General features: G+C 44.1%; 1 protein-coding gene across 10 annotated transcripts in view; it reads right to left on the bottom strand.

Annotated features, from left to right (window-relative positions):
• Positions 1 to 5,257: 5,257 nt before the first annotated feature.
• The window catches only part of CAMK2G (calcium/calmodulin dependent protein kinase II gamma), a 119,316-nt gene continuing 103,307 nt past the window's right edge, over positions 5,258 to 21,266 (bottom strand). For 2 of the 10 annotated variants that reach the window (XM_041473178.1, XM_041473098.1), the window contains 9 exons: positions 21,063 to 21,131; positions 19,424 to 19,468; positions 18,732 to 18,780; positions 16,577 to 16,690; positions 14,772 to 14,897; positions 12,426 to 12,501; positions 11,841 to 11,935; positions 10,531 to 10,776; positions 5,258 to 7,983 (listed from right to left, as the gene is read on the bottom strand). In XM_041473178.1, the coding sequence (XP_041329112.1) occupies positions 10,544 to 10,776; positions 11,841 to 11,935; positions 12,426 to 12,501; positions 14,772 to 14,897; positions 16,577 to 16,690; positions 18,732 to 18,780; positions 19,424 to 19,468; positions 21,063 to 21,131 (807 nt within the window). In that variant the 3' untranslated portion in view covers positions 5,258 to 7,983; positions 10,531 to 10,543. The remainder of the gene's footprint in view (positions 7,984 to 10,530; positions 10,777 to 11,840; positions 11,936 to 12,425; positions 12,502 to 14,771; positions 14,898 to 16,576; positions 16,691 to 18,731; positions 18,781 to 19,423; positions 19,469 to 21,062; positions 21,132 to 21,266) is intronic. The other 8 variants (XM_041473107.1, XM_041473117.1, XM_041473137.1 and 5 more) reach the window with 5 other exon arrangements.

Genomic DNA, 21,266 nt, shown 5'->3' with positions numbered 1-21,266 from the left:
CGCCCGGCCGCCATCTTCCGCGGGGAGGAGGGACGGAGCGAGGGAGGGGCGCGGGGCCCCGCCCGCCGGCAGCGCACCGGGGAGGGCTCGGGCCGGGGTCCCGCTGCCCGGCCGCGCCCCGCGCTCAACACGTGGCGGGGGCTTCCCCAGCGCGGCCGCAGCAGCGGGGACCGGCGGCGCCGCCGTGGCCCGGTGCTGCCCGGCACAGTCGCGGCCGCCGCGCTCCCGGCTGCAGCGCGGAAGGCGTGGGATGCCCAGGAAAGCGGTAGGTAGGGACTGCCACTGCTGTGACATCGCCGGCAGCAGCCTCCCGAGAAACACAAACACGCACGGTGCAATTTGCTTCGTTAAAGCGGTGGAGGAAATTTGTAGTAGGAAGCCAGAATGGGTTGTGAAGCCACATGACAGAAACATTTATTCTCAGGGGAGGCTGGGGGAGCGGACAGTAGTCCGGGAGTGCTATTACACCGTCCTGCTTTTGGATCTGCTGTGGAGAAAGAACCCACCGCGCTGCAGAGAGCGAACATTTGGGGCAGGTTAACATGACTGGGACCTGGAGCAGTCAAAAGGGACAGAAGAAAAGAGAAAGCAAAGGGAAAGCAGGTGTTCAGGGAATAAGGCCTCATGTTGGCAAAGTACTGCTTCCCATCCTGCTGTCAGAGGATTGCTGGCACTTTGTGAATAACTCTCAGAAAACCCTCAAAAAGGCAATGCAACATGTAGATTTGCTCTACAGGAACATGCTCCTCTATTAAAAAGTTTTAAAAACTCCAAAATCATGGTTTATGGACACATTTATAGAGGATTTTTAATCTTCAGCTAATCAATTTGCACCTGAAGCACTGACCAGACTTCTGCGAGCCTGTTAAGCCCGTGTTAGCAGGTGAATCAAATAACTGAAGAAAAGCAAACAAAGCTATGAGCAATCATATTTTAGCATGTTTCAAAAGCCTGTTCTGCCTCTGGCTGACAGCACCCCCACCTCAGCAGAAGTGGATGAGGCAGCTGCTCCCACCACCTGCAGTCCCATCACACAGGTCTGTGCTGCCAAAATACCCAGCAGCACATATTTTAACACGTGATTGCATTTCTGTTGAGTTAATCTGAACACGTGCCACAGTGTCACACCAGATTAATATCGTCCCCCACCCTGCAGCCGTACCAAAGCTAGTGTGGCAGCAACAGGTGATGCCCAGTCTGCCACAGACCTCACACTTTCCAAAACAGCTGATCAAATCTGAGCCAACAGAGGGACTACGTGGCAGCTCAGAACTTTGTGTCATGTGCTTGTAGCATTTATTATTCAGTATTACATTTTGTGAAATGGGATTTATCGTTTCAAAGTATAATTTGATAGTTTGGTTAAAAAAAAATAAAATTCTGAGGGAGGGAAATCAGTGACAGGAGGGTATGTTGTACACTATAGTTTGCTATACAGGCACAAGAGTATCAACTTAAAACTCTTAATTAAATGTGCCATGGAAGAATATGCCCCATCTCTCCAAACCCCTCCTCAAACCACCAGCACAGAATTCACCTGCTTTCCTTCTCATTTCACCACAAAACGACTCTCCATCCCACTGTCCTCACTGCCTTTCCAGCTACCTCATATGTAACTTTGCTCACTTGCAAGACACCTTCAACCCCATCTTTCATCTCCGCTCTCTTCCTCACACTCCAAACCACTGAGTGCTTGGCTTTGTGACTTCCATCTTCCAGGTTATCATATTGCTCTGTGCCTACCTCACTTAGCATGTGCTATCCCTGGTAACATTGCACTTCACTGAAGCAATTTCTCTTTCTTAAGGTCACATAAACCATCTTTCCCTGGATGTTCCATTTAATGGCTCAGGCCTGTTTCTTCCTAAAGGGAAAGTCGAAGTAGAAGATTAAATGTCTTGCTGTTTCTGTTGAGGCTCAATATAGTTTTTGTAAAGGTATGGAAGATTTTTACTGACATTATAACAGATTAGATGACGTTAAAACTTTAACTTATATAAAATATACCATATATAAAACAATTTCAGCATTAATACTTTTTGGAATGAACAAGACTGAAATCTGTTTACAATTCTTAAAAACATTTAAGATTATCTATGCCAAGTTTGGGCCTTCTTTATACAAGAAAAATATGCTAAATCTAAAGCAATTAATTTCAAACGTCACTTTAATAGAACATATCCTTTTTTGTGTAAGCAATTTTTTTCAGTTTATTTTGAACTAGTCATGCAGCAAGAAACAAACAAACAAATGCTTTCTGGAACAGGAACAACCATACGGCAGTAGCACTGCTCTGACTACTGATGTAACCTATAGCAGGTTCCAGTGTAAACAAGCCTCTGAAGCAGAGTCCTGGTGCCATTTTTGCAGGCTGTCCTCTGTTGGTATGAGCACTACTCTTTCCCACAGAAGCATGAAGGAGAAATAAACCATGATGAGACAGTATTTCATTGCAAGTACTGGCCAAACCCCAAGTCTGCCAACATGCAGTTGTATACGATGCATTAAAACGGTTTTCTGTGAATAAATGTCATCCTGCCCATCCATTAATGGATAATTATAGTAAAATTGTATAAATTGCAACAAATTAGGCACAACCACCCTTCCCTCTCCCCCATTCACCAGTGCTTTAGAGGACCCTCCTGTAGCACAAGAAACTTTCAGAATGAGATTTTATTAACTTACTTACATCCATCCTTTCCTTGTAGCCAGTCTGCCTTAAAAACCACGAATGTATGCATTTTTGTTTTGTAATATTTGGTAAGTACATAAGAAATTGGCTTAAAATTCTTTAGAGTACTACACACCAACCAGTAAATTCCTATTCCTTACCAGCAGGCAAAGAGGACATTCTGGCAGGTGAGGAGCTCTCAGGCACTAAGGATCTCAAGGGAAAAATTCATAATCCTCCATTCAAGCTGCTCTAAGTGCCCCCAAAGGATCGTCTTTCTCTGCTCTTGAATAAATGTATACCAAACCCAAAGAAACAAGCATTCCAGGTGCATTAATCTGCAGTCCCAGACCTTTCAAATTCTCAGGCAAAAAAAATCATATGTAATGTGTAGCAGCAATACCACCTTAGCTTCTCTACAGCACTGTTCATCAGTCTCTTACAGTGGTTTCTACAGAGGTCAGGCTTATGATCTGCATGGACAAATGGGAAAGCTGAAGCACAGAGTACACACCTGGCTTATCTGCAGTCACCCTGCAAAGCCATAGCAAACCCAAAATCAGTCACAAATCCAATCATTAGTCAAATGCTCTGTTTGTTTTTCTATCTTAGCAATTACACGTAAGTAAGAGGGAACAATTTTCATAATAAAATTGAAAGGATATTGACATTCAGGGTCCACTTCTGCTCATACTTCTCCCCACATCTCATAAATACTATAAGCATAGGAGCATCCTGCCAGGCCTTTGTGCCACTAGCCCAGCAAGTAAGAGCAGAGCAATCCCAGTTTAAAAGGAAATTTACTTGGGCATAAATAAAGGCTACCATCAATTACAAGTCTCCCACAGAGTAATCCACCTATGTATACAATCGTGCATGTACATAAATTGGAACAGAACTTAAAAAATCATGCTCAGACACTCATCTTTGGTACGAAGATGGAAAAACTTCATCTAATAGGATGAACAGATTTTAAACAGCTATAGCATACTGGGAAGTTCCGGGAATATCCCTGTTTGATAGCTCAGCACTGGAGGTATTACAATGCAAGGAAGTACCATTCCTAATCCCTGCTGTCAGCTAAAACCTAAGACATAAAACAGGCCTCCTATATATGCTACAATAAGTATTCTTGGCCTGAGTGTTAGTCTGACTATTTTGCTTTCAACACGTGTTTAAATTACTCTTATTCTGGTTAAAAGAGTTACTAAAAATATGGGATATCACCACTAATTTTATGAGTACCTTCCTAATGCTTATCAGCTCATACTGCAACATATCTTCAATGCTCATCAAGACAGGATAAGCTACTTCAGGAGAAACCTTACCTGATGAATGCTCCTGCCTCATATGTCAGAAATAAGAACAGAACGTCTCTTTGCTCCTGAAATAGCAGGAGCCATTTCTTCTGGGCACGAACAGATTGCCTTTAGTCCCAGTAAAATGGACTATAAAACTCTTACCGTCTCCCTTTAAACACTAAGGACGATTTTCTCCTCCTGTTTCATCAGGCAGCAAAAGTAATCATCTCTCTAAGCAGCAACAGCTGACACCTATTTACTGGGTAATTGCTGCAGTTAAAGGGGATTAAGCACAATGAACTCGCTTTCAGTGATAAGGCAAAGCCACCCCCTCCCCTTTGCCGCACTTCCCAGACACACCTGGGAAGAGCTCAGAGGAATGGAGGCCAGCCAGGCCTGCCAATTGGGGGTGCATATGCTGGCTAGAGCCCCTTTGCTGCAGCCAAAAGGAGATGTGTCCCCGCACAATCACAGCAGTACCTGTGCCAGACACAAGGCCAGTGGGTAGCACAGGCGCCGAGAAGCCCCTGAGCGTCTCCGTCCCACACGGGCGCGCTGGGCAGGGGCTCAGCAGAGGCTGAGCGAGGGCAGCACCTGCGGCAGCCTCACGGCTCAGCCACCTGCCCTCAAGAGCAGCTGAGATCTGCAAGGTGGGAAATAACAGAGAAATGGCAAAGCAGCAAAACCTGAGCGGAACAAAGCCTACCTAATGGGCCATACATAAAATGCTAACAAGAGGCAGTATAAAAACAAAAGTTAAATCCAACTTACTTTTAACTTAAGAAATGATGCTTACCCTGCCAGACCTGACAAGTTCTGTGCCTCTGTAGAAGCATCCCAGCTAGGACACAAAATACACTAGTTGACATGTTTGCATGTTTACATCAGGCAAACCAAATAGCAAGATAGCTATTTGGTGTGTCTGGGAAGTTCTTCTCCCACAAGAAGCAACATAAGTATTGGTGAGGAAAACAAAGACCAGGAAAGGAAGTGATAGCACATATTTTCCAAGGATCAGGCTATTGGGAAAAAAAGCAGAATTTCCCTGTTATCCCTGGTCTGTCAGGGAAATGTCATAAAGGTAATTTTACCAGGTTCTGTCATTCTTTTGTTTTTAATGCTAGTATTCTCCCCTCCTCCCTTTTAGGTATCGCACCACTTAACTTTTTAAACATTACATTTTTAAATGACACAGGAAAAAAAACCTCCTCTGTCAATTGATTCTTATTCCAGAAGTACCAATTTCATATTGTTCAGGAGAATAATGTGACACTCCAAACTTTACACTGTTTAAATGTTATTTTATTAAATATCTTCAGTTCAAGGTTTCATTGTAACAAAGCTATGAAGGTTCTACCAACATTCAGACCAAACAAACAAACACTAGCTAACTTTAATTATTTCTATATCATGCAAAAATTCTGCATCAAATGCCTTCCATTTCCTGTTTAAAATGTGATATTTATAATATATATTATATAGATGCTTACATTAGCCCCATAAGAGAACATTAAGAATGCTAAAGGTGTACAGCTGTGTTTGATAATGGCCATACCAAGCAAAGGTTCTCATTAACTTAAAAGGAAACAAAACAAAAAAAAAAGTAAGAGTTTGTCTCCAAGACTGTGCAAAACCAAAAAAACCCAACAGTTCTGTTCTTTTAAAATTTTCTCTGAAAGATGCATATACTTAATACAGAGGGTTCTCTTTTTTAACTATTAATAATTATCAGGTAAAGAGACAAGGAAGATCAGACCGAAAGAAGGCATGCATAATGTTTCGTATTTATCTTTTTAAAGTGGCATAACTGTAATCTGTTTGCTTTCTTTGTGGCTTAAAAAATTTTCTGAATGAAATATCAAGACTTTTTACTTTTCCGCTTCAGACACTGTCTTAGAAATGTTTTGAAATAATAAAATCTAGTGTTTGCCTCCCCATGGGTTCAAGCCCCTCCTCACTCCTCCGCTGGGATAGCAGAGGGAGGAAGAAAAGGGTGTTTGCTCAAATAAACCTGGGAAGTGTGGATGGTCTTTTCCTTCATCAGTGGTTAGCTGATCTAACCCTGGTGTGGGATAGCACCTCTCCAATAAAGGGAGCAGAGCGCTATCTGCTGCAAAGTGACAGCTCCGCTTTGTGCAACAGCTTTTATTTTCTGCATTTTATTGAATAAGGATTAAAATTCCAAATTCTCTTTCTTCTCTTCTATAGTCTGCTGAAAGATTGCCACACACTTAGTATGCTGTCATGGAAATAATTTTAGCTCTCTCCAAAGATCCAAAAAATTCTTAGGGGTAGATAAATTCAGCTAAAAGTTCATTCCAACTTCTGCAAGTGATGCCTTCCCTTGGTCAAGACAAATCTCATCAGGCCTGCCAGAAAGGCCATTTTCTTCTTGGGGCTAGGCTCCCTCCTTGGTAAGGTCAACAAAACACTTCCATATCTCCCACCCAATGAATAAAGGAACTGAACTCCTTTTGCAGCAAAGAAAAGAAAGGAAGATGAATTGGCCCAAAGGATGAACATCAGATCACGTGTTCATTCCCCTTCCCCGCTGCTTCACGAGGTATCCTCTAACACCCAGAGGCAACACGGGGTGGGGGGTGGCCTGGATTCCTTCAGCTACAGCTTTTGAGGTTCTGATCTGATAGTTTTCTGTGTTACAACATCACTGTAAAAAATAGAAAAATTACCCAAATAAACACTAGGAAACATGACACTTACAAACATCAGATGGGTTAGTGGTGGGGAGAAGCACCTGGCTGGGGCTGCTGGCTCCCACTGCTATTTTACTGGAGACCAACAAATCATACAGGAGGCCAGGTAACCCCTTTAATTCTACGGGTGCATATATTTCAGTATAAAAAACACACGCTACTTATGCCTCATATAGGAGTGTATGTGCAAGTTTTCATGAAGAACATAACACTAAGTTTTTTGTCTGCTTCCTAAGGAACATGTGTTCTGCAGCACTGTGGATCCCAACTATGCTACTAAAAAGAAAAAAAATAGAAAATCCCATACAAATACCCTCTTCCTCTAAAATCTCTGCTCTTAAAGAAATGTTTTTTTATTTTGTTAAATTAAATAAGCTGGCTTCAAAACTCCATGTTTGTCCAGGTAGTGGCTGTTTCTAAAATCAGTATCACTAAAGAGCAAGCTTCTGTTCAAGTTAATTAATTGGGTTAATAATGGGTTACTTAAACCCATTTTTAAATCCCTACTTCCATCTTTAGTTTTAAATCAACATTCCATTTTGTTTTATTTCTTAAAAAAAAAAAAAAAAAAAAGACAAAAAAAGGAAAAAAAAGAGAAAAGTCTGTTTTGGGATCCAGCAGCTGAGCAACCAGGTCTCCATAGCGTTCTTGCTGTGCAGAAATCGAAGAAGAAACAGGCTGAAGTCAGACTGCTGGGCAACAGGAAGAGAAGCACCTCCTCTCTCTTGAACCCCAGTCTTCACACTGGCTCCTCTGGGGTCTCCTTTCCACCTCTCACCGACTGTAGTTGCAGCACAGCCCGAATGTGGTATTAGCTTCCACCATCGCTTTGTGGAGCACAGTTCAGCCATCCTCTGTTTAAGCCGCCTCCTTTCTTGCTCTCCCTCTCTTCCTTCTCTCCTTCACTTTTGCTTTCCCCCTCACTTCATTTCTGAAAGATGTTCTGGCTGCTGCCACTTTCTTAGCCCTGGGGGAGGGGGCATGTTGGATAATCTGTCATTTATTTAGCATTATTCCTGTTTTTTTTATTATTTTATACAAACAACATGTCTTTTTTTTTAGATTTAAAAACACCTTCGTACAGCAGAAACAGACACGATGGATCCATGGAAAACAACAGAAAGGCAGTGCCCGGAGCATCAGATGCATGCAGGGTTTCGTGCATTTGGCTGCTGCCTGTTCTTAATTTGTATTTATTTTTAATGTCAAAACAGACATGACCGTTGCTGTCACTCAGGCACTCCAGAGCTGCTTGCTAAGAAGATATTGCCCTCCAGCTGAGTATCTCCACAAGTTGCTGCAGTCAGGAAGAGGTAGTGTCCACCCAGAAAGGAGAGGGGAGAACAGGATGGAAGATGGAAGGAAATAAAGGCATACATTAGCTGTACACAATTAACAAAACATGTTTTCTACAGGTTAATTATTTGGTGTACGTAAAAACTCCTAACACAACACAAACTGGGGCTTATGAGGAGACCTCTGAAGGTAAGAGGCACTCACTTCCCCTCCCAGGTGGCTGAGAGTGCCAGTGAAAATTAAACATTTGCTAATATGTATTATGTGCTGCTTTGGAGCAGCCCTGAGCCTCTCACAGCCATGACCCAGAAGCTGAAGAAGTTTCCTAAGGAGTGCTCAAAGGCTCTGGTGCTAAGGAACATTTTCTTCCTCACTTTCTATTGGCTTTTGCCTTGAACTGAAAGATAATTATATTTTTCTTAGGGTTTTTATTTTTCAAATCTTCAGTAATTTTGCCTCTGAACTTAATATTTAAACAAATGTATGAGCTTCTCTGCAGTTTTGTGAAATTCTAGCCCTAGTGACTGCTTTCAGCAAAGGCCCTTCCTAGTTAACCCTCATGCGCCAAATTACCAGATTTATTTTGATCAGTTTTAAGTCTGGGTTCTTTTCATGTCTGTTTAGCATTATTCTATCATGAAAGTATAGCCAAACCCTTCTTTCTACCATTTCTTAGTTTGCAAATCTTTGCAGAATCTCCCTTATAAGTCCTCTCCCTTCCTGGTTCCCACTCTCTCCTTACATGGAAGTCCTCTGATTAACATCAAACTCCTTTTCTGGCTGCAGTTTCCTTTTGAGATGATTACCCAGAACTGAACTGTGCCTTCCAGGTGAGAAGAAACCACTAATTTCTATTTAAGCATTCTTACTCACCTCATTCATTCTTCATCCTCAGCTTTCACTGCACATGGGATAACACTACTCCAAAATGATTCAGTGCATTCAGATGGGGGCTGCCCACACTGACCCCATTTGTAATTGCTTGTGGGTATACCTCCTTTAGAGCCCAGAAATGCATGCAAATACTTCAACTTCTATTAGTTTACAGGGTATTTTTAAATATTGTTTTAACCAACATTTTGTGGTTTGGAAATACCTTCTGCTCTGCAGTTTTCAGAAACCCTTCAGCACATACTTTTGGAGGGCTTCAGCATTTCTACAGCCAAGAAACATACCTCTTCTGCAGCAGACTTTCCATTCCTAAATTTCCTCAGAAGTCCTAGGCATAGCCACTGAGCCATACTGATCTTTAATTTAATAATTTCTTCTGCATCTTTTTTTGGACAGATGTCTCTCTTTACATTTCTGTGATGAAATCTGATACAAGTTTTTTTTTTTATTTTCCTGCGAAGGATTTTTCCTTCTCACTGCCGTACTCCCTGGAAATTCAGCTGATTTTTCAGCTCCCTTGAAAGCTTCCCTGCTTCTGGTGCCCCCAACTGGCTTCTGCTTTTCAAATTCCATCTGTGACCTCTGCAGCTTGCTTGTGATAGTTGACATTCCTTCCCATTGCCTTCAGCAGGGTTGAATACCTCACAACACACGAATACAAACTGCTCTTGGCTTAGTACCAAGTTGTTCACAGAACTAGGACTCAAGTAGCAACTATACTTGAGTGGTTCATCCTTAAATGACCACATTAAAATAAGGCTGCCTCCCAGTTGGAAATATTTGTTGTGTTTGCCCTTAAAGAGAAAATACTTAGTAAAAAGGTCCTAAAATTAGGAAACTTTGGGCTATAAAATGAATGTAACATATATTTCAGCATAAAACAAAAGGATGCAGAGACTTTGTACCTCTAATTAGAAGAGAGCATTACGGCAATAAACAAGAATGCCTTAATGCTGAAGAAGTAATTGGATCTGATGTCCTTCAGGAGCAAGCAACAATCATTTCGTCATGACATATTTTAGAGCCAAAGTTTCTTCCAATTATGAATTGTGGCAAGTTAATTGGGGGATATTTTAAATCCTGTGATATTACTGTTTAGATTCTTTTCTCCTCTGAGTTTTCTCAACATGGTACATTAAATACTTTTTCCTTATCAGAAAATCAGTAGTATAATTTATATGAATAAACCCTTACCCCTTATGACACAGAAATTGTTCTGTATGGATTCTACAATATCCTTTCTAGAAGATGACATAATCATCAAACAAGTCCTCTGAAATGACCCCCAGCATGGAAAGGTAGATGTGAAAGGGCCAACCTGCGCACAGCACGAGATACTCTTCCTCTCTGCTCCAGATTAGCCGTTTGTCTAAGCACAGACCTGAGCACGTGGGAAGAAGCACAGCTGCTACAAGGGTACCTATGCCCAGGAACAGCTGTCTGGCACATGACTCTCGTTTGTCAGGAGTGGCAGATAACCCTACTGAGTCCAGAGGACAGGACTTAAAGGAACACCATCTACAAGCCAAAGTTTTCAGCCCTACAGACAACTAAATGTGGTTCTCTCGCAGCCAGCTAAACAGTCTTGAATGCTGAATTCCCAGATACAGCAGCCTCAGCTGCGTGTGTGATGTACTCCTTCCCTGAGAGTCCATACCCGTATTTGATCCTCACTGGAGAGGTGCTGCAGGAGCTCCAGAGCAGTGGTAGTGGACATTGAGCCACTTGCCATCTCGGCGGTGCCAGACACGGGTCTCCTCCGACTGCGTGGTGCGGGGCCGGCCTTGGCCGTCGATGTACTGCGTCAGGCGGATGTACGCGATGCAGGCGGCGTCCTCCCCGATGACGTGGACGTGGGGGTTCAGGATGGTCGTGTGGATTGGCTTGCTGTTCTTCGACAGTACTGCCAGGACATGCGAAACCATCAGGTTCATTTTACAACTAAGAAGGAACAGCGTCCCACATTCTCCAACCTCTTCTATATTCTACTCACCTTTTACTGGATTCTGGAATACCACAAAAATTGGTCCTGCCATTTTTCAGGCAAAATCCAAGCAATTCTTACCCCTACCACCTGTTGTTCTCCTTAGGAACTGCACACTTACTGCCAGGAATCCCCTGGCCCCTTTGCCCCCACTTCCTCTGCTGCTGTGTCTTCAGTTATAGGGAAAGATCTTTCACTTACAGAATATCGTTGCAAAGGAGTCAGTAATCAGGAGATCTTTAAGCTAGGACAGCATTAAATATGAACAAACCTCAGAGAAGTGTTAAAATCGCTCCGTCAATAGGCTGTTGAGAGAGACGAAGTCCCTGCATACTTAGAGAACTACATATTGCCCATACTAAGGACCTTGGCCTAACCCTCAAAATGAAACAGATTGAACAGCTCAGGATTTAAATTTCAATTATCTCATCCTGTGGAGACATCCAGGAAGGGAGACAAATCCCATAGTACAAATGATAGCATTTCTCCCAACTCTCTCCTGCCCCAGGCTGACAAGGTGACTCTTGTCTATGTAAAAGGTTCATTAGGTGTTAGAGAGCTGAAACCATCCAGGGAAAACTCAAAGCGAAAGTATCTTTATGCCTGACCATTCAGTATGCCTACCCCAAACAAACATGTTGCTTCCAGCAAAATCTGATAATTTTTTCTATTTTCCTATCAGTAAGAAGTCCAGTGAGTCAAACTTTTAAAGCTCCTGCAGTCCATGCCAGGTACAAAACATTTCCACCTGGCAGATTGTATGCCTAGAGTGAAGGGATGTGGGGGTTAGAATTGAAATTGTTGCTGAACAGGCTTTTTGACAGAAAGGCTGCTGGCTTTTATGAATGCATCATAACCCAAGCACAATCAAGTCCCTGCTTATTCTGATAACCAGTAAAAACAAGGCAAATTTTCCTCCCGAAACGTGACATAAAGAAAGAGTAGAGAGAAAGCTGTTGGAGTTACCAAATCTACCCACTCACAGTTTTCAAAGTAAAACTTATGGAAATCCATTCCTTCAACCAGGTTCCCCAGTGCTTCAGGTTCAAATGAGGTCAAGCCAGGATCACAGATTTTTCTGCAAAGAAAAGCAGCACAGGTTTACAGCTTGCATTTGAGCCCAAGAGCTATTCACACAGTGAAGTGCTGGTATGCCATTCAGCTCACACCCTGTGTCCACCTAACTACATCTCCCTACTCCAAGAAGTAAGTTCCTGAAAACTCAACCCTACTGTAACTCAAGGAGCCAACTAGATGGCATTTCACATAAAATATATTTCTAGTTTACTGACTTTCCTTTTATTCTCTTTCTGCACTTCTCATTGTCCTCCCCTGTACTTTTACAAACCCAGGACATTTTCCTATTGTTGCTCCTGTTGCTGTTTGCTGCCTGACTTGATATTCATTTAGAGCTCTACTACTCCATCCCTTACTCCTAACTGATGTAGGCTAAGAAGGATAAAATCTTTTACCATCCCTGACTGCGTGACAGCTCCTCATACCCAGGAGCCAGAGCATCATTTGCACACAAACTGATAAACAACCTGTCAGAAAGCATCTCTACTTACGTATAAGCCTCAAAATCTCCATTGTTGATGGCCTCTATCAGCTGCTCTGTTATCTTAATGATCTCTTGCTTACGCACTGTGAACAAGAAGAAAGAGCAATTTAGCTGTGCTGAAGAGTTCAGTAGAAATATGAGGTGAGTGGGTGCTTCCTACAAGCAATTTGTAGAGCACCATTAGTCTAGATCTTACAGGATGCTGCTCCCTGCATTCTGGAGATATGCAGTTAAGACAGTCATCCACATGAAAATAGGGGGGCAGTGGTATGAAAGGGAAATGGTGATCCCATAATGTAGGGAGAAAGGAAGTAAGAGACCATATGAATTTTTTTACTTCTAGAAAGGTCTAAGGCACCAGAGGTGTCTCCTGAATGACAGCCAGAGCTGCTTCTGGGGAGTGTGACCCATGAATGCCAATGGCTCCGCCCATGTGAAGTAGTTGTCCGGCAGCTTAAGATGTGGAAAACCTTCACCACAGTAGCCATATACAAATGGCCACCACAGATCAAGCCAATTGGAAAGAGTCTCCCAACAACTTGCCTATCACCATCATCAACACCTCAGCTATTGTGAATGCTGCAAACAAACAACTGGGACATGTAGGGGTGGCTTCTGCAAGCTAGAAAGATGACGGCAGCAGGATGGATGGGTTGGATGAGCAGGTCCTAGCTATGTCTGAGAGCACACACTGTTCCTCAGGCAGTTAGCTTCTGCCAATCCCTATGGCACAATTCTTTACAGCTCTGACAGCATTGCCATTAAGCCAGCCCAGCACATTGGACTTCAAGATGAATGAAGACAAGGGCTGTCTGTCTACTGTTGTTTTGCCCCATCTGGCCAGCACCTCTGCACTCTGTTCTCTTGGTTCCCCTCAGCAGACTGCCCAGGCCCCATCCCCTCTGCAGTGTTCCACCATCCATTCTGGTCTCAAGAGTTAATAACATTTACAGAGTTTCAATTAGGTCTGTTAAACAACACAGCTCTATTCTATGACTACTATGTGTACCATACCTATGCCTGAGCCTATATGCACAACCTCACATCTCTTCAGCCTTCCTCACACCCGCAGGTAGACACCTCTGCACATTATAGTGGCATTTAAGAGGTTCTCTAGCATTCTTTTCAATGCTTTCAGATAATACACAATTCACACACTAGAAATGCCATTCTTGTGCCCTTCAGCATTTAAAATATAGGTGTCTGAAATGAAACTAGTCCCCTGACTGTTCTCCCTTTGGGCCCTGAAAAATTTGGGACTTCTGGAAAGTCTCACGTAGGCATCTTAGATTAGGATCATTAGGGGGATGGAGTTTAAATCCAACCTATTACCTTTAGATGTTCAAGTCAGGAAAGCTGAATTCCCTTCTAAATGCCAGAAGATGCTATTCTGAATTGCTCTCCCCCTTGCCCATGCACCTCATCCCACCATTGGTAAGTGCAGTCAAAGAGCAACAAGACAATAATCTAACTGGCTATGAAAGATGTCCATACCCACTCTGGAAATCAGTTAAGAGAATTTTACTACTGAGCCACCCTCAGAAACCCCTCAGACAGGGGACATCTGGCTCATAATAATAAGGTGGCTGGTTTTACTATGCAGGCTGTATACACTTCCACATGTGAAAAGATGTACACAGGGAATGGGTCAAAACAATACAGTGGGCTATGCCTGTTGTGAAAAATGTCCTTACAAGAAAATTGTCTGGGATTACTTTACATGAAGAAGGGCTACCTGTTGGACCTCCAAACCATGCACCACCAACGTCCAGAAGATGGAGTGCATGGGAAAGGCGGCATTTAGGGATGAGTGAGGGAGTCTGCAGGCCACAGTCAGGGTGTGCTGGCTCATCTTAAGGAAATTTGCATCCCCTTCCAAGACACGGTGATGCAGTGCCATCAGGCCTGTCCTTCAACACTAGTCCATCCCATCAGACCGTGCTCGTCTCCTGGCTTTCACTACGTGTCCCGAGCTAGAAGCGGCACACGGGAGGTGACCACTCTGTCCGAAGGACAGAGACCCTCGGGATGTCCAGGGGGACGGCACTCCCGATGAATCCGCGGGTCCTCCACACTGGCACGGCAGAGGCACAGGCGGGAGGCGACATGCACCAGGGCCGGGGCAGAGCTGGGGCCGGGCTCTGTCTTCCCCGCGGGGCGAGGCGGGGCGGCGGCCGCGGGCGGGACGGGTTGAGGGCGGCCCCGCTCCCTGCCCGGCCCCGGCCCCGGCCCCGGCCCGGCTCGGACGGACGGGGTGAGGAGGGGCAGGGGAGGAGAGAGGAGGGAACTTTTCATCTAGGGTAACTAGCATGAGTTGCACTACTCCACTACTGCTACCCAGCTGCTAACTTACACGGTGCTCGGTTAAGTACAAAGGGAACTACTGGAGTTAGCAAAGGCTCCGACCGAGCACGCTCTAACTCCAATGTCTGCCCTGGGCTGTCCCAGGCATGGAGCTTCTCTTCACAAGACTGTGTAGCTGCAAAACAAATGTAAGCGTTAAAATAATAAACAGACAAAAAATAGAAAGTAAAATAAAAACCAACAAAGAAGTACAGACACACACAGCCCCGGCCCCAGTCAGCACAGAGACACATCCACATCCCAATGACTTCTACCTGCTCTCCTGCCTCTGTCACATCACTTGGGCCAGACACTGCTTGGCAGGGGCCACCCGGGCACTGGTGCAAAAAGCACAGCAGGAATTGCACCAATGCTGGAGGAAGTTTGAGGGCGACCTAAAACAGTGGTCGGAGTAGTGACAGAGCAGCACAAGGGCAAGTACAAGATGGGGTTAAAGAAAGTAGGGATATCCAAATCACTGCACATCTCAACTTGGAGGGAAGTGAAGTAGGAGAACACTGACCCACTTGGCAGAGAAGTGATTCAGCACTCCTCAGTGTACCAAGCAGAGCCTTGCTATGAGCAAGAGGAAGGAATTAATAAGAGAGCAGTGATGAACAGCTCACAGCAAAAGGACTTCTGAAGAGATCATTTCCCTTCCATTCTGTCTAGGCAAAACACCTTTTCCATTGCACCTTACAAACCAGCACTCTGAAATCCTTTGAGCTACTTCATACTTTGAGCTACTAACAGAGACACTCCAACTGCTGCATCATGAGATACTGGTGCTGTGTGTAGAAAACCAGGGAAATACGACGGGAAGAGACAGAAAAGGACACGCCTGGTTCTTCCTTCCTAGACTGACCTGAACAGAATCAAATATTCCAGATGTTCTCAGCTCACACTAAAGATTCTTCTACAATTACTTTAAAGTCAGGCAGCTAGTACAGTATGTCTGTGTAGGAGACAGGCTGTGAATTCCACCTAGATTTTCTCCAACTTAATAGCTTTTTTCATATGCATTTTTCAGAGTTTTTTCACTCACAGGCTCCTCTACAGAGCTAGCAAGTTCAGGAGACATCAGGCAGAACTTACCATAACTCACAGACTAACCATAGTACCAGCTAACTGAGCTAAAGACAAACACACAAGGTAAAGCTCATGACACACAAATGCTCTTCAGGGCCAACAATATCCCAGGATTTTCACTCAAAGCGCCTGATAATGGATTCAAAAATGCTTTGGGGTCTTTCAGGAGCCACAGCCTCCCTTTCAAAGCACCTTAAAGTAATCTGAAAAAAACTGGGTTTTGTTCCTTTGGTACTTCTGAGCACCATCCAAGTCAGAAGTCCTCAGAAGTTCTGAGGAGTGAGACTGAATTCAGTCTCATGCACCCCGTCCATAAGCACATAAGCAGACCTACACCACTGACCCCATTCACCACAAGGAAAACTAAAAGATGCAGTGACACGCCCAAGGAAACCCCAAAAGGCAGTGTCTCTGCAGAGAACTCTACATCTCACCCAGATGAAAGCAAGGGAATGAAATTAGTTAGGATGAGATTCTGGTTTTTGGTTTGTTTTTTGGTGGGTTTTTTTTTTTTTTCAGAAAGGGAAGGAAATGTTTGGAAAATTTCAGTGTGCAAAGGAGGGTATATTGCAGGAAGGGAGATGATTTCTTTGTATTCTGGAACACTGGAAATGGAAAATCAACATTTTGGAAGGAAGTTGAGGAAAGGAAAAATAAGGAGAAATGGGAAGGGTGGAGGAAGGGGTGAGGAAAAGATGCTGTGAAGCACTGCACCCCTGGACTTACTGGCTGAGAAACAGAGAGAAAGCTGGGACTGCATGGACTCAGTCTGTGTTTTGCTCTCACTGTGCCTCCGTCCTTCAAGCACTGAGCTGCCGTCCCCGGTGGAGAGAGGGGGAGCTAGCATGGCAGGGAATTAAAACACAAACACAAACAAAACACGCAAGTTCAGTAAATAAAAAAAGAGAAAGTAAATAGGAGAACATTAAAGAAACCACAATGCTGGGCACAAAACATGCAGGAGTATCCTCCAGGGCAAAGCCAAGTAGACAGCTCGACAACATGAACCTGCTGTGCAATTTAGAATGACACAAGGGCAGGGGGGTGGAGGAAGAACGACGACACACACTGCCTTTAGCCCCACCACAGTGGAAACAACATATCTCTGAGGCAACTGTCACTGATGGATAAAGGTAACATCGCCTACAGCACAGCAGAACTGATCTGTGTATCCTGGTGTCTATTTAAAACAAGAAGCTGGCAGAGGAACTGCACAAGCACTTCCCTCTTCTGAGAGTCATGGCTATGCAGATCACTGAGAACTTCAACACTCCTAAACCTTTTGGTCTACTTAGTGTTGCTCAAGTGCTTGCTTATCTTGAAATGGGGAAGGGCAGGAATGGAAAAAGAACACTGATGAACACAGCTACACTTAAAACTAGAGGACTAAAATTACCAGAGCTGGCCACAGCACAAACCACTACTGTGCAATCTCTTTCCGCCCCAATCACCATTCAAATGCTCCCTTCTATTAAAGTCATAACAAAATTTTCTAACCTCTGCCAAAAAAAACCAAACCACAGTTTTGATCTGTAGCAATGTAGCCCTATACAACTCTGTACACTGACCAGCTGCCTTCCTTCCTACCCACCTTCTGTTCCAGTCCTACACTTCTTTTCCTTGCAGCATTTGTATTCCTGATTTACAACACCTGTTGGCTCGGCTAGCTCAACCATGGAACCTCTCTCCAGAATATAAAGTGCCACAGGAGACAAGGTTCTGGACAAATACCTGTTCTGAATGGCTATCCAGAAGAGATGATAAATCAAATTTACTACTGCACTATGAAACCCACCCAGTTCCCGTCACTCAAAGCTAGTTCTTAAACCACAGCTTACTCTTTGGCAAAAAGGTGGGAGCTAGAACACTGTCCTGTAATGAGGCCAGGTCTCATCTGAAACAATCTGTATTGCAGAACTCATTCACTCACTGGCATGTGTTTCTGCTCCCTGTGATTCCTCAGAAGAGGAACCAGCAGCTTGTGACAAGCCATGAGAAAAGCATCAGGAATTACCCCACTGACAGAGGTGACACTGCTGCTACATCACAGGGTCAGCACTGATTTTTCCCTGGATATGTGATTCAGATGAACTACAGGGAGAATGAAAATACCTCTGCCTCAAAATGCAAGTTATTAACATATTTGTCTCAGAATGCAAACTACCTTCACCCATCTCAAACTTGTTGATTCAGGAAAATGTCTGCTCATCCTTCTTTAGGGAGGTTAGGCAAAAGATAGCTGCTCAAACACCATGAGCAGATATGGAACTTGGAGCTACTTCATTTAAAGAGTTTTACAAGCACAGGATATTTATTATATAGTCACTGAAAGGCATAAAATTTCTTCTCAGCCTCTCCCTCTACTGATATCTCAGTCAAGGACAACAGGCTGAGAATGATCTTCATCTTAAAAAGAAAAAATAGACCCAAAGAGAAAAAATAACATGGGAAGTCTTTGCATGTCACAAAAGATATTCCCAGAAAGGGGTGAAAAGGGAGTCTGAGTACCAACAGAGACGTTTCAACTCTCTGTAATCTACAGGGAAGCAGAAAAACACAAGCAGAGTTCAAACCTCAAGGGACTGGTAGGGATTTTCCACACCTAGAAATGGACTGGAGATGAACAGATCATGATATATGCAAGAAAAGAATTCCAGCTCTGAGACAAAAACAAATTAGCTCAGTGTTTATATATCACAGAGGCCAAGTCAGACGGTTCCCCAATGCATGGTCCCACTGTGACAGGAATGACAGCGTCATGGCAAATTTATGAACTGAGTCAGACACAGAAATCTGGGAAGCTAGTTCAAGGCAATGACTGAATCTCTAGAATCCCTTGCCTACACTTAGCTGTATTAGAAATTACAAGCAAAATACCTACCTTTCAGATCCTCATCTTCAGTTGTGGTGTTACAGCTCTCTGTGGAACCCTGCACGGCAGAACAGAGCATTACCAGGCATCAGCAGTCAGGAGAATGAGCAAATAGTTTGATTTCTTTGTGAAGAAAGATGGAGAAAAGCACAAATCGTTGGCAGGGATGGAAGGGAGAGGATGTTACAAGGAAGATTTGAATGTAAGCAGGCCAAATACAAAGCATAACGTAACAGCATCTCTGCTCAGCTTTTGCATGTTCGAGCTCTTAACCCAGACTTTTACAAGTGTGGAAGTTACCAAACTCTGTCAAATTCAATCTAATGGGAGTTGCTTCTGTTTGGAAGAATAGCCACAAGAATCTAAATAAGGGCTCCTAGGCTTTCTCAGAGGAAGTGTCCATTTGCAGGAAAAAAAAATAAATTGCCTAAGTGCCTATATCTCCCCTTCCATCCCACGTATGAAAGACAGTGGTGGTTATACACCACAATAGGAAAGATGTGTTGCTATCTGAACAGTTGTCTTTACTCAACCTCTTTCAGAGATTCACAGCCATATAACACAACCCTCCTAATCTATTGTCAGCAGTATTCAGGAGCATGCTACAAACCAGACATTGGAAAGGTAGAAACTCAATTAAGACATGAAGACAAGAGCAAGAGAGAAGCAGAGGTTTTTCTGACAACACTCCCATCCCTTACCTTTATGCCATCTGTAGCATTATGGACAACAGTTGTTTGAGGCTCCTAGGAAAGGATGGAAGAATCATTAAACTCTAGTTCCAACGCATTCTCTAATTTACTTTCACTCCCCAGCAAGTGGAGAAAAGGTGACTGACAAGTCAAATCAAATCACAAACTCCAAACAGCACACGTGTGCCTGCCTGCGTGCATGTGCACACACTTCCTGCACAGGTTTCATTAAGAGAGAGGCTGCACTTAAAGCTACAGTCACAAGGAGACAAAGCCCCCAGCTTCCCTGCAACTGCCCCTAATTCCCAATTCGCTTCCAGTGAACCAGGCTGGCACAGACACCAGGGGGCAACCAAGCAGCCAGTCTGCACCCTCTGCAGCCGTTCATGAGGTAATGACCCCATAGCAGCATCTTCACTGGAAAATGCTTCAGAAGAGGAGAGGGGGAAGAAAGGATAATACTGGGCTGGGGCCTTTGTCTCCCAGTTTTTTGCAAGGGTTTCTGAGTATTTTACCCTAAAAAAGGGACATTCATAATTTCCATAATAAAAATAGGATGAGCCAGACCACCTCAATGCCTCAGAGGAGTTGCTAAGGAACTGTGAAAAAAGGCACATTTTTCTAAAAGTCTCTGAAATGAGCTCCAATTTCAATAATAGCCATATTTAATAATTTAGAAAGGCTCTCTCAATATCAAAAGCATAATGAAAAAGCTAGTGAAAGGAAAGCAGAAAATTATGAAGTGTCCCAAGAATCCTTTATTCTACAACAAAAAAAACTCCAACACCAAATCCCACCCTCCCATGCCCCAAAAATGCCAAATCCAACTCTCCAGAGACAGACAACAAAGAGCAGCTACCAGGCCTATGGGTGCTAACTAGCTCCTGCACTCATCCCTTCATTAACAGGACAAGACTTCAGGATCTTGCACCATCTCCTCCCACTGCTGTTGTTCCTGCTGGGTGGCTCAGCAAAGGCATCAGGGAAAGTGCTGGGCAGTGCTGTACACTCACCCATCTGCCTCTGCCACCCGTTGCACTGCTGCCTGATCTTCCATGGGTACTGAGGCAGGCCACACACCCAGGCTGTGCCATTCAATGTACTTGGCACTGTACTGGCACTGCAGAGCTTGCACACAGGCCAAACAGAAAGTGCCAGCCCAGCAAGTCAGTGACCTGCAGGAGATCAGCCACTCAACTCTGCAGGTCAAATAGGCCAGCAAAGGATTCTTCTAAAAACCCTTTGTCTGCCCTTTCTTCTCTGGCGTCCTGAAGTCCATCCTCCATTTCCTGAATGTTGGAGAGTGGATGGAGCTTGACACTCTGTTCTTCAAAACCATCCTCCCCAAAGCCAGCAGGAACAGTTGAACGAGACACACAGAACTATACAGGGGTGGCACACGGGGAAGTCCAGGCAAGCTGCGATCCCCACATCCAACCACAGCTCTGCTCAGCACCCCATCCCAAAGCCTGTGAGGCTGTGATCAAGCCCCACAGTAGCACAGGGACACAGACAGAACGAAGCCAAAACATAAGCTGAAACAGAGTGGCACAAGCAGCACTCGGGAAGGGGTTTGGGAGGAGAAGGGGAGAGGACAGAATCAAAATTAAACCAAACAGGGAAAAAAAATAGTGGTTGGGGAAGATACCATGGACGTCTGCACTGGGGGTGTTTCTTTTGCAGTGCTTACTATACTGGTTTTGTTGTTGCTCTGTGGCTGAGACAGAAAAACATGGTTTTAGTTCCCATGCTGGGCAGCAGAGGCAGCAAGAAAATGACAGTATTGCTTCAACCCCAACCATCTCCTCAGACCCTCCCCTCCCCACAAGCTCAGTCACCAAGAAGAGAGAGG

The sequence above is a fragment of the Pyrgilauda ruficollis genome, unplaced genomic scaffold, assembly GCF_017590135.1.
Source record: "Pyrgilauda ruficollis isolate IOZ18807 unplaced genomic scaffold, ASM1759013v1 scaffold11, whole genome shotgun sequence".
Taxonomy (NCBI): Eukaryota; Metazoa; Chordata; class Aves; order Passeriformes; family Passeridae; genus Pyrgilauda; species Pyrgilauda ruficollis.
This window is presented reverse-complemented; position numbering and strand designations above follow the sequence as displayed.